This window comes from Nycticebus coucang, chromosome 10 (genome assembly GCF_027406575.1).
Source record: "Nycticebus coucang isolate mNycCou1 chromosome 10, mNycCou1.pri, whole genome shotgun sequence".
In the NCBI taxonomy this organism is placed as follows: Eukaryota; Metazoa; Chordata; class Mammalia; order Primates; family Lorisidae; genus Nycticebus; species Nycticebus coucang.
In genome coordinates, this window is record NC_069789.1 from 80,607,009 (window position 1) to 80,621,094 (window position 14,086).

Here is a 14,086-nt window from a genome sequence, read left to right on the forward strand (position 1 = left end):
AACAGGCATTTCAGAGATTGTCCTGGGATCCTGGGATCCTGAGAAAATGAAAACCTTGATCCTGGAGTTTCAGGGCCAATGGCAATTGGCTTGGGTTTCGCTGTCAGCATCCACGCACAGGTACATGGAAGATGTGAAAGCTCTCTGCATTATCTGATCATAGGATATAATTACAGACTTCTTCCTTGTTAGCTGCCACCTTCTGCCCTAATTAAGGCATCCTGACTCATGATTCACTGAGTTACATCAAATGTGAAATTCTTACCAGGACTCCATTCTACTATCCTGCAATATGCTGTGTATTTATAGGCAACCAAAGCAAGAGAAAAGTAGATGCCAAAATGGGAGCACCAAGAACTGAAACTTTCAGCATGCCTCACCCAAATCCTCCAAAATAAATGGACACTTTACAATGGTAAATTCACTATAATAAAGTACATAACCTCTGGTCCACAGCCAGAGTGCTCTGGGGATACAATGAAATTTTCTACAATAAGAAATCATGAGCAAACACCCACAAGTTCATGTAATGAGCTTTATCATCACAGTGGCTACAAACACATTTGATCTTTCTACTTTAAAGCATGTTCATGTCCATGCAAAGCATGTGCTCCCCTGCTGAGATGACCAAGTGTGCATGTATGTAGGGTTCACCCACTACCCTCGGATGGCACAGAGTCTCCAAGTCAGATATACACTTCTTCCCTCAACCACATGACCTGGAAAAGTGCAAACAAGTGTGTGAATCATGCATACTATGCAAGAGAGAGCTCTTGTATACCGACAGGGCAACTAGCCCTGGGCATGCAGCACAGTGAACATGGGAGGGGATTCAGGACAGGCAACTGCCTAAGAAGAAGAGCTCATCTAACAGACCTACCGTTTGGTTAGATCTATGAGACGAGCAAAAAAGAAAAGAAGGAAACGTGTAGAATGTTAATATCACATTTTAAATCAGATTAGCATTTTCAAAAAGGGTATGGTATCCACTGCAGAAGAAAGTGCCATAAGAAAATAAAATTATCTCCCTATGCAGATGTAGCTTCCAAGAAAAATGAAACACATTCAGAGTGGGCTGTTGACTTGCTATCATCTTTCATGCCAAATCTGGGTTATCCTAGGCATTTCTTCTCATGAGAATTAGACCTTCCCATTAATAACCCAAAAGTCAGAGGTCCTACCTGCATAAGTTAAGGCAATCCTGTTACTTGACTGGTCTTTTCAGGCCAATCTGACTAAAGCCAGTACTATGCACCAGGAAGAGATGAAGGGACCACTAACTAAAACAGCACACAGCAGGGCCATCATCCTCCCAGTCCTACAGTGACTCTCTGCAGCCAGTAATAGTTTCAAAAGGTGTCGTAGTGCACAAGCAATCAAAATCCACAAACACGCAGAATGGGAGTGTGACAGTAACAAAGCAGGTCTCTGGCAGGTTTTCTAAGCAACCTGCCTTTTTCCCTTTGCCTTTTTGGCCTTTTCAAAGAGCAGAGAAGTACTTCCCAAACTTTAATGTCTATACCGACCACCTGGGGATCTTATTAAAATGCAGATTCTGATTCTGCAGACCTGAAGTGGAGTCCAGAATTTTCTGAATTTTTAACAAGCTTCCAGGTGACACAGATCCAGCTCCTTGCTCTCTTATCCAGGCAAAATCTAGAAGACTTCACCTTGAACTAAGACCCCTGCCTCAGGCATGCTGAAACTTCTGAAAGACTCCATTAATAAACATAGCTAGAGTTTATTGGGTACTTAGGTAATGTTCTGGCACTTGACATATATTAATATTACTCATTTAATTCTCCCAGTAACTCATTAATATCATCCTCATTTTACCAATAAAGGAAGTGAGTCACAGTCACAAAGTAACTTTTCAAGGTCACAGAGCTGGTGGACGAACTAGGATTTGAACCCAGGCAGACTAGCTCCAAAGTTTTATGGGCAACCACTACCCATACTGACCCCCAGTAAGAAAAAAACGAGATGTTTCAGAAGCTAGATGTTTAGAAAGGAACAGAAAATGAAACTAGGAACTTAGAGGTGTTTTAGAGAAAAGCCATTGTTTTCACGTGGTCACCACTAGAGAGACTATATTAGTCAATTATATTGTATATTCAAGAAAAAAAATCCAAACATGGTACATTTTAAATGTTCCAACTGGGCTCCACTGAACACCTCAGCAGATGTTCTCTGACGACTGTTACAATAGCTTACACACTATAGAAGCGCTGCGAAATTTCCAACCATGGGGAAGGAAGAGACGGTGGGGGCAGAGCTCACAGCCAAGGCGCTGAGCATGATGCTGAAATCAATTCCCTGGAGCATCTCTCCTTTGACTTTCTCTGGTCCATTGTGGCCAAAGACAAGGAAAGGGAGAAGTAAAACTCAGCCGCACCTTGTGCTCACAACACCTGGCGGAAAGGCGGTGTCTTTGCAGCGACCGACCGCGTGGTGTAGGAAATGTGCTTGGTTTCCCAGGGGCCCAGATGGAAGTGTCCGAGGTGCTGAACCCGCATGACTAGGGAGCCCGGGGCGGCTGGCGAGTCTTGGTGGCGCTGTCCGAGGTGCCGAGGATGGCTGCGGGCACACTTGGCCACCCACGGGGCAGCTGGGCGGCTTTGTCTACCGCAGAGAAACGGCAGGGCGCCTGTCTGAATCAACATGCCCTTAAGAGAGGGGCGCAGCAAAGCAGCACCTGGTGGATGGAAAATTTAGAGAACTGTAGAGGGCGGGTGAGGGAGAGGCAGCAGCGGGGGAATCTGTAGAGACCGGCCGAGAGGAGTATTTGCAGCCGCAGCACGCAACACAATGAGATCTGTCCGCTTTGTGCAGAGCCCGGGCAGGCGTGACTGCAGGACCGGACCCCTCCCCCTCACAAACCCCCTACGCTAGATCCTTTCAATTAAGATAGCGTATGGCCCCGGATCACTCAGTGGGGGCAGGTAGGGCAGGGGAGAGGAGGAACCCCGGCCAGGGGTGGTGGTGGGAGGATGTGAACAGCAGCAGGAAGAATATCTGCTTAGAGATGCTCCTTCGTTTCTAATGAGGGGTGCTGCCTAGAAGCACCCGGCGCCAGCCAATCACAGAGCTGCTGAAGCAGGGAACTAGGGAAGGAGGGGAAGGCCAGAGACCGGGATGGGGGCAGGAGGGAGATGCCCTGGGGGAAGAAAGCTGCATGCCTGGTTAATACTGAAGACCCAGTGCAGCCCTAGCTGTCTCACTGCTGCACTCCTGGAGAGCAGGGGTGCGGAGAAGGGAAGATAAGGGAGAAGAGGGGGGGCCACATTTGAAGGCGCATCCTTCCCAAATCTCCCTCCACAAGCATCAAAGTCCTGTGTCTTCCATCCCACCCCCATATGTAACACCACACCACTAGCTTGTCTCCTTGCTAAGCCCCTACTAATCACCTTCACCAGCCCACCGCCCACAATTCCTAATGGCCTTGCCCGGCATCCAAATCCTTAGTGAAGAACAAGGCAGTGAGATGCCTAATCAGCAGCCTGCATTTGGTGCACTTGATTAAACCCGCAAAAAAGCTCCTTCCATGAGGATACTACCACCATCAGGAACAGCCCCCACCAGCTTTGCGAAGAGCAGTTCTTTTGGAGCTAAAGTGAGACCGACTGCTCACACACCTCTGGCCATCCACTGAGAAACTCAGGCCCAGCAGATCCACCTGGATCCTGGGTCCTAGAGCAACCAGCTGGATCAAGCACAGAAGGAAGGGCACCCAACTCAGGACCAAGGAGAGGATGGGCCCTGGTGAGCTGCTCTTCCTTGGCTGAGAAGAGTAATCCAACTTTGAGCAGTTGGGGCTGTGGCAACAGAGATCACCTCCCCTGACATTCATTCATTCACTCAGCTTTCAGTGGAACTTAAACTTAGTCCCCAGAGTTTAGCTGGGCCCCCAGCCAAAATGCTGTTTTATTTATTCATTTGTCTATTAGCATACAGCGTTTTGGCCTTGGAGCTTTTGAACTGATAAATCCCCTCATGAAGCCTCAACTTCCTTTGACAGTGCAGTTGTCTCCCCAGCTGGAGGGGATGGGGGCAGAGAGGCTGGCTTAAAGCGAGGTGGGAAAGGGGGAATTGATTATGAAAGAAAGCATTGAGATCAGGGGTAACCCAATCTCTGTAGAGTGCACCTTGTGAAGGGTCCAGGGGTGGAGAGGGGGCTGGGAATCAAACAAAAGCCCAGCCCAGAAAGGGACGCACCCAGGGACACTAGAGATCTCCACATAGGAAACAACAAAAACCAAGAAGTCTTACCTTGAAAAACACTAATGCCCCAACCAGTCTCCACAGCACCAAGCTTGCCCCTTAGATGCACCGAAGTAAAGAGTGCACTTCAGCAAAGGGGCAAATTGGCACCAGGAAGGTGTAGGGGATACACTCCATGCTCCGTCCCTCCCCCCACCCGAAGACATGCACAGGGGAAGAGAGGAGTTACGGTGGGCAAGAAAGGATATGGCCAATCGATGAGCTTCTTGGCGTATTTCCTGACAATGTTATCTTCTCCGAAGATGAACAGGGATCTGTTGACGGTGAAACAGTTCTGCCGGACTGGAATGGGGTTGTACAAAGCCATAGTCCGCGCCCTCTGCGCTTTCGACTGCTTGTAGGCGGCCGCCGGCCCCGAGGCCGGCACTGGGGTTCCTTGCCGGTTCCTGCTCTGGTCCGAGTCTCCATCGCCCGACCCCGGCCTGCCGACCACCGCCTCCCCGAAGCGAGCCATCCTGAAGTTTAAACAGACAGAAGACACACAAAGGTGATCGCGGCCGAACACCCGCACACAGCAACAAGCAGAGAGACACACGGAGCCTCAGAGCCACATCCAGACAGTCACCGGGACCACCGCCTCTGGGGAGCTCCGCGAGCTCTTCGGAGAGGCGGCAGCAGCAGCCCCGCCGCTCTGAACTGTTGAATCTAAACACAGCCTCCGCGAAGCTCCATTCCTCAAGAAGCAAAAAAACACCAGGGCTGGGGGTAGGGCTCGGGGGTGCTCAGTTTCTGGAGGCAACTGCTTTTTTCAAAATGCCAGTGTGTGGTGTTCAGGGGCCAGAGAGCAGAGGGGTGGAGGAGGCTGCTCTTCAAACATAGCTCCTCTTCTGGCAGACGCACCACCTAGTTCAGGGAGAGAGGCAGGCACCGGCCAGCTAGGTAACAGTTTGGTGATTTATTGGTTGGGGGGAGGGGTGGAGAGGGAGGAAGGAATGAAAACAAAAGAACTTTTTCTTCCAAAAAAAAAAAAGAGAGACGAGGACAGGATTACGGTGACATGCTTTACAACGCCAGCCCAGGCAAGTCCATCTAAGAAATTCCACAGCGAAGACTTGGGTCTTTAAATCTGCCAGCACAGACGCATCCAAACGTCGGAGAGAGAGGGAGGGGGGAGAGCGGTATTGAGGTTCCTGCGTAAACCGCAATGCCCAAAATATCAAAATAAGAAGTCGATCCAACCGGAGAGGGACAAATGACTTCAAAGCTCCTGCGCTTGGGCTAGAAGTTGAGCAGCATCCAGGGAGCAGCGAAGCCCGAGTGCCAGCATCCGCCCGGAGCGCTGGCCGCCGCCGCCGCCTCCCCGATCAGCATGCAACAGCGATCCGCGGCTGCGCCGGGAGAGGGCGGGCGCGCGAGCGGGCGGGCGGGCGAGCGCTGGGGCGCGGGAGGAACAGGTTGCCGCCGAGGCTGGCGGCGGCCTGGCACGGAACTTGTCCAAGGACCGAACTTCCTCACTAACACCTGGGTCTCCGTCTTCCACTCAGCCTCGCTCCCCCAAGCCGCGGGGAGGACGCAATGGAGAAGGGGGCGGCGAGGAGGGCGCGCCAGCCGGGCGCAGGGGCTGGCGAGGCGCCCTGAGGAGCGGGGGAGGGGCTGGCGAGGCGGGAGGGGCGGGGACGCGGCCGGAAGGCTGGAGGTTCCTGGGAGGTGAGGCTGGACTGCCTGATTGATTTATTTGGTCAAAGGGTAGAAGCCACCTCCGCAAAGGTCCAAGAAACTAGCCTTTCCCCAAGTGATGACGCCGAGGAGAGGCAAGCACAGCTGGCGGCGCCGCGGCGGAGCCTCCGCAGGAGAGCGGGGACCTGGCGTGGGGCGCACACGCACGCGCGCACGCACTCGCGCCTTGGGTCCCGCAGAGCGGGGTCCCCACGGCTATGCACCTCTCAGTGTCTGGCGCAGTGCCCGGCCCACCCGCAGCCCTAAGAAGGAGTCCCAGCCTTTTCCGCTCTGTGAGCGGAGCGGCATGGCCGCGTCGCCGTTCCTCCGCACCTCCCAGGCTCCGCTAACACTACCAGGGATCTCCACAAAGAAGGCAGCACCCTCTCCTCATCTCCCTATTTCGCATCCTGGAGGTCCCATGGGGGAAGCCAGGAAGTCTGGGGACTCCACACTCTGGTGTTGATGCCAGCGCCCCGTGGGAGCTTCTGCCCTTGTGGGGCGGCCTCCTAGCAGAGCCCTGCACTCCTCTCCTGGAAGGGGATCCAGATATTGGGTCCCTAGAGGGTGAGTTACGGGCTAAAACTACCCTTCTCAAAATCCTGGCAATCAGAAGGGTCCTTCTACCCCCATCTTTTACTCCCAAATAAGCTCCACTGACTTTCTCAAACCTATTCCCCCCCACCAAAAAAAAAAAAAACAGAGGGGCAGAGGTGGGCTCCAAGCCCCAGAGAAAGAGCCCCTTGTTTAGCAACTAAGAATTTCCACACAGGTGACTGGTGGTCTGAACTGAGGACAGGGCCAGCTGTCCCCTCCTATGTCCACACTAGCTGGGGCACATCTTCCTCTACCTTCCCTTGCCTTAGCCTCAACACATAGTCCCCTCCAAATTCTCCCCACCTGAGCAATGGAAGGGAAGGGAAAAGGAGAGGCTGAGGAAGGAAACAAAGACTGACCAAAGCTCAGAGGTAGGAAATCACCAGTGAGTGTGGCTTCATGTGTGTGAGGGGCACGTCTCTGTGTGTAAGATTAACTGCTGAGAAGTGATATGGCATCTGAGTGCGTGGCCCATGTGTTCCTAAGTGTATGTGTCTGTGAGGGGGCAAGGCCATGTGAGCACCGACACGTGTCTCTTGTGTGTGAATGTATGTGTAGACAACGTGTGTCTGGAAATCTGAAGGGGTGGTTTCAACTTTACACCTCTGCTAAGTACTGCTGCCCTTGGACCTTTTGGAGTCCATTTGGGCCTGAATTACATACAATTCAAGGTGAATGGGCCCTTAACTGTTATTCTGATTTCACATTACTGCCTTCCTCTGTCTTTCCTCCTACCTCCATGGAATACCTAGTCAGAAGTGAAAAGGAGGGTCACAGTGGGAACCATGAAGTTCCATCAGCCAGTCACTTAGAATCAGTCCCAAGTGGCTGTCTCAGTAAACTACAAGGGATTAGAAAGGGCTTTTAGAAATTATCAAGTACATGCCCTGGCTTTCAGGTAGTACCATAATCTATAGCACAAAATTCATTCAAATCATTCATTTGATAGATATTTTTGAGTACCTTGCATGTGCCAGGCACTGTTTTAGGTACTGAGGATATAATAATGAGCAAAATCAAGGATGACATCAATAACGTATCTTCTTCTTAGACTGAATTAGATTGTGTAGCCTCATTGGCAAGACTGCTTCACAAACCTCACTTTCATGCTGTGACTGTACCCCTGCCCTTAACAGACTGGGGCTCACTAGCCTTTCATCTCCTGGGAGAGCTTCTCGGAAGATCAGAGATCCCTGACTTGGCCCTTCAATGTCATCCATTCAGCAGAGATCCAGTACTAATTTCCTTTCCTCTCTCTGCCATGTCCTATGTTGTTTTTGGCTGCCGTCATTCTGTAGAGACCTAGAATATTCTTGAGACAGGATATTACACGTGGAAATGTGAAGACCCACTGGAACTGATACCTGCCTTCTTGCCTTCTGAGGAGATGGGGATCAGAAATGCATAGGTTGGGGATATGTATTGGGGAGTATGGGCACCTATGTGGAGAGTTAAAAGGGACAAATTCTTGGGAGGTTGGAAGCCAAAAGGATAGGTGCACACAATGGCATAAATGGCTTCAGGAAAAGACTTGGCCTAAGGGCAGCAACTCTAGTAGAGAGAGACATTTTCATTTCCTCTCCTCACCTCGTTGTCATAGCTGAGACCTTTCACATCTATGAATCTCTACATTGGTTTCATATTCTCCAATCTCCCAATCCCTTAGGACAGCTACAATTTTAATGGTTGAATAATGTGTTTAATAGTTTTCGGTTAACATAAACCCCACAGCTGAGCCTCACTCCAAACCTCTTGAGATCAGCCTGGCCACACATGTATCATGACCCTGATATGACAGACAACACAGTAGAGTTTCTGAAGTGTGAAGCCATTTGCCCACTGTCTGATGAGAGACAGAGCATGGGCTCCTAGCACATCTGACTTTCAGTTTATGGCTCTTTCTGAAACCCACACTGCCTTAAAGGGCAGCAATAGTGAGATTCCAAATTGTTCATCATCGAGAGATGAAACCATACAATGACCTATCGCCAATGGAAATGCTATGCTTACCATCCTCAAATTGAATCTGATCAGTGGCCAAATGCTTCTGGCACCTTGCCGGGAAGGTGTTTTAACAGGGGATCTAGTGCCCAAGATCTGGAGGATCCTTCAGAAAGAGTTCATGATGAGATTGTTGTCATAATGCTTTTCATGAGAGAATGGGTATTCTACTTCCAGTACCACTTTCTTCTTAAGGACCCACAAATGGAAATGTGGAAAATTAGCAACTAGGCACAACTGCTTAGAAACCCGCGTGAAGACCTTCTGAAAATCCTTTTCGGGCCTCAGAGGGACAGCAGCCTGTATTTTCCTGTTGTTGTTGCACCATCTACTGGTGACTTGTGAGATAGCGCTGTGAGCCTAGTACTTGATAGCCCAGAGCTCCACACACCCAGCCTCAGTGAAGCCTAGACACTCCTAAACAGGTGATGCCTTGTCACCAGTCTTCTACTCCACTGTGGGAGTAGACCTTTGTCAAGGTCCAAGCCCTAAATTTTACCACAATGCAACCACCTATCTCACAGTGCCTGGAAAGTGCAGCCATACATGCCAGGGTACAAGATCAATACCACACACACACACACACAAGTTAAAATGGGGTAGCCAAATGCTCTCCGTGTTTTTCTTCAAGCACTAACTTGCAAACCATGACCTCAACAGGAGCTAAGGAAGCAAGTTAAAAACTTTCCTAGATTATTAAGCCCATTCAGAGTATTAAACTTCATAGTCTTTACCATGTAGCTGTACTACTGTGCTGTACCATCCAAGATGCAATCAGGAGTGATGGGGATGGCAGGTGGTCCCTTCAGCCTCCTCTGGAGAAGGAAGAAAACAAGGTTCCCACACTTCCTCCACACCAGGCAGGCCATGAGTGTTTGGACTGAGACAGATGAATGTGAGTAGCAAGGTTGCAAGAAGAAGCAAGAAGCAGGTGGCCTATTCCCCCTCATTCAGAAAGCTCTTCCCAGATCTATCGGGCCTTAGACTATTTTCATATGAGACTTTAGCCCATCACTGAGGAGTCTGCAAATTTGGGTCTCATCCAAAAGACATGTGCCCCTTCCACCAGCCCGCTCCCTCATCATCCCCCACCCTGCCAGTTACACTCGGATAGCTTATGCTTAAGCTATCAGAGCCCCTTTTGTTCTATTTTTCTCCCGTTGAGCTTTTCCAAGAAATAGACTCTTATGCAAAGCAGTGCTCTAAGGAACATAATGCAGAGAGGATTTGGGAGTGGGTTCTTAAGAAAAAAATTGGCAGGAGACCATGTGCAAATGCATAGCAAAGCAGAGGAGCATCACAGCAATGCAGACATCTTGGGAGTCTGGTAGCTTTCACAATACCTCACAGCCCTTGCTTGGACTGCACAGCCTTATGTAATGTCCAGCCCTAGTACCAGCATCTCTCAAACCTAAGCCTGAGAAGTCCCATGACTCTTAACACCCTGCAGTTAAACAAAGATCTGCAAATTTTGCTTTAAAATGTTTTGAAGACCATTCATTTCTGACACCCCAACACTTACTGGGTCCCAACTATCATGTTGTCTCATCGAATTTTTGCTGCAAGACTGTGAGGCACATTCTATTATCTGAGACCCAAAGGGTCAGGAACTTGTCGAAGTGCACAGAGCTTAGAAAATAGCAGAACTGGGACTTCTATTAGTAATGCTGGGATTCTTTGTAATATGTGGCCACTAGCGACATAGTGTATGTCAAAATAATGCTTTCCTTGCTTAAGACTCAGGTTGTAGGCATGATCTTGGACCTTGGAGAAGGAAAGCATGACCTTGATCTAGGGAGCCTCCCAGGGGATTAAACTTCTAAGAATGCAAGCTCCTACTCTGCCCCGTAGGGCTGGTATGAAGGTTAAGTTAGTTAATACGTTCAGCTCTCGTAGCTGTGATCACAGTAACACATAGCAAACACTGCTTATCTGGTGACTTGCTGTTTCTTAAAGCACACTTTAGAACTGCCACGCAGGATGGTCACATGACTTGGCATATGTGTGGAATGGATGGAGGAACAGAGACCTGTAAGTGCCTGAGATGTGCTCAGAAAGAAGAATGAAAGGAGAGAGGAAAAAAAATAGTAGAAAACCAGTGTCTGGGGAGTCTTAAAATCCTTGGTACCTGAGAGAGTTGTTTGTTTGTTTACTTATTCATGCATTCATAAACCCACTTAATAAATAGTCATTAATCCCTTTTGATGTCCCAGGCATTGTTCTCAGAGATTCTGAGGCTCAAAGATAAATTAGACACAGTTACAGCCTCTAAGAGCTTAGTTACAGTTTAAAAGAAGAGAAGGGAAAAATACCCACGAAGGGCTCTAATATGAGACAGGATGTGGAGCACACCATAGGGGATCACTCGGAACAGAGTGGGAGTCATCCCCTCTTGTTGGAGGCAGCCCGGAAAGGGAAGGATCCACGAGATCTCTTTGAAAGCTGGCACGGGGGCACGAGAGGGATGTGGCAGGGCTGCAAGACGCCTGGGACTCAGTCAGCATTTTTAACTGATTTCAATGCATCTAGGATCACAAAGATTGTAGCTTTACCACCTTAACCTTTACTTTTCCCTACGATGAGGGCACTTTTCAGCCTAGAGAAAAGCCAAATATATTTAACCTAACAGATATTAACCCTTATTGGCAAAGTTGCTTTGGAGGTTCAGAGTTTATCTTCAGATAGCAAAGGATCCCTCCTCCCACCACTGTCCACCTCTCTTCCCACCCTCGGGGCCCAAATGTGCTGCCTAGTGGACAGCCAAGTGCAGAAAGGGACTTGCTGGGCAGCGCTCCCCCTGTCCCTGGTGGGGGTGAGCAGAGGAGGAGAGCAACTGACAGGAGCATGCCCATCCATCCACCCCCACGGTCTCCTGACTCAGAAAACACAATACAGCCTACACCTTGCAAAACTCACTCAGCCTGGGTGGGCTCGGGCTGATTCATTCATTCAGCAAGCATGCAGTGAGCACCTTCCACATGCGGGGCATCCGGTCAGGGGCTAGACAAGGGGGTGGTGCCGGGGAGAAGGTGCCCAGGTTAGAGTCTCATCTTGCCTTGAGCCACTAGCCACATTTCACTCTTGAAGATCAGGCCACAGGAGCAGAAAAGGTAGCTCATGGTTCCAACAGCCTAGAGGGACCTGAAGGCCAGAGAAGAGGACAAGACTCCCCTGAGTCCACTGCACCCCCAGTCCTGCTTCAACTGAGGCCCTCTGGCTGGACTTGTCAGCAGAGTATGCCACCGCCTGTCCATCACCACACCCTCTCTCTCCCACTCGCTCCTACACTGAGCAGCTGGTGACACCCACCTAGTATAAAATAACCGGAGTGATTAAGGCATTCCCATATGATACGGACTCGAGGCCAGTTTCCAAACATACACCTGGGCAGGCCGTTTGCTGGTTCTGTCTCTTCCATTGCCCAGAAATTGCAGTAAGACTCACACTGACCTCCTAAGGGTCCTTGTTTTACCCTCCGTTTCCTTGGTCCCTCTGCAGACCAGTGGTCTCCCCTCCTGGAACCCCAGGCCCCACATCTCCCAGTCTCTCACTGTTCTCTTCACTCCCTCTTCTCATTGTTCTCATCTGACCGCGGTGGGGGGGGGTGCCCTGGGGGTCTGCTCTCAACCCTCTGTCTCCTCTCTCTTCCTTTGAGGTCAAATCCTTATCCACAGTTTCCACTGTCCCATTGACTCCCACATCTAGTCCCATTTGCCTCATCCCCAGATCCACACCTCCAACAAAGTAATAGGTATCTGCATACGGGTCACCCTTCATCACCTCAAACACAACGTGTTTCAAAGTGAAGTCCCTGTGATCCTTCAAAGCCAGCTCCCCGTCCCAACATTCCAGTTTCCATCCACATGACATTGTTCTCCCTGTCACTAATCACTTAACTTCAATGGCTCACCACTGTCTATAAAACGACCAAGCTCCTTAGCCTGACAATTTAAGGAAGTCTGAATTCAACCTCTCTTTCCAGTACCATCTCCCCATACATCACAGAATTAACACAGTTATAACAAACATGTCATGCCCACACTTACCTCAAAGCCCCACTCGCAGCATCTGCTGCAGACTGCCCCGAGGACATCCTCCTTCCTTTCTGCTTTACCCCCTCCCAGGCATCCTTTAATGTGTGGTTCAGTTCAATTCTGCCTGCCCCATGAAACCTTCCAGAATCTCTCTAACTCTGTGACCTCTACCTCCTGTGAACTCACAGAACTTCCCTGTCATTCACGTAGCACCTTGTTTACACACTGTTATCGTTGTCGTGAATATAACTTCACCATTGCATACATTAAACTACACTTAATTTTTCAATTATGCATGCCTTTTCTCCTCAACTATGTCAGCGTCTTCTCAAGAGTAGAGGACATAGCTCCCCCTTCATTTTATTACCCAGAATGCCTGCATTATGTTGTCCTCATAGCCGGACTCTCCTAAATAGTCAGTGGATGAATGAATCTCCTGTAACTCTTTTTGGTGAAAAAGGGTTCGGGCATCACTCAGCTGTCTGGTCCCTGCCTGAGGAGCCATGCTTCCCCTAGCACATTCTCGCTCTGTCTCTGAGTCTTTGGGATGAGTGATCATCCAAGAAGGGATGCCAACCTCTCTTGTCGGCGAGCAAGTGGATAACTCAGGGGAAGCTTGTCCAGCATATCCTTCCTGTTTTTAAAAACAAGGTCAAAATAAGATCTGGGGAATCAGTTATTAAAAGGAAACATTTAGATCACCACAGAAAGAATATTTTCAGATCCCTTTCCACAGGGATGAAACATGGAAGGAAAAAGTTCTGCTTCAACAACAACAATAAAAAACTACGTTGACCACCATTTTAATTGGTTCTATCTCTTCTCTACAAAAAAAAGGCAAATGTCCTCATGGGTCTTATGAAGAATTACATGAGCAAATGCATATATGCAAAGACCCCCACTGGGTTCTGACGTGATCTCAAACTCTGCCAGTCAAGTGTGCAAACATGCACGTAATCTTCCTATGCTGCTGGGAGTTCTCAGACAGGCTTAACACAGCACATTCAAATGTGAAAAATTACATTATGATGATTTCTAAATATTCCCAACATGCCGTTTAAAATGGGAAAGGTAGAAATGTAATCCTCAATCAAGAGAGAATTTCTGGAACACTCCTAAGACCCTTAAGACGCCAAGCCCTCGACACACACATAAACACACACACAGTACAGCCTTTGCCCTTAAAGACTTGGTTGTTTTTTCTTCTTTCCCACAACCACCCACCACTCAGTCACAGACTTCAAAGTAATTCTGCTAGATGTAGTCAAGTATTAATATAATAATTCAAGGCTTTCTGTTATGCTATATTCCTTTTGTTTAAATAATCTCTATCCCCCCCCAATAAGTCATAACTTCATATGGCAAATTCTAGAGCTAGAAAAAGATGGAGCAAAATAGACATGCATCAAACAAGTAAAGAATAATTACAAAGACAATTATAGGTGATGGGGTTTATAGTAATATTTATAATAAGTATTAGTACTTACTATGTGCAGGGCACTGTGCTAAGTGCTTTA

General features: G+C 48.9%; 1 protein-coding gene across 1 annotated transcript in view; it reads right to left on the minus strand.

Moving 5' to 3' along the window:
* Positions 1-14,086, minus strand: part of CACNA1E (calcium voltage-gated channel subunit alpha1 E) — a 514,949-nt gene that overhangs the window by 334,424 nt on the left and 166,439 nt on the right. Inside the window, exon 3 of the mRNA XM_053606843.1 lies at positions 4,470-4,736. Coding sequence (XP_053462818.1) covers positions 4,470-4,736 — 267 coding nt within the window. The remainder of the gene's footprint in view (positions 1-4,469; positions 4,737-14,086) is intronic.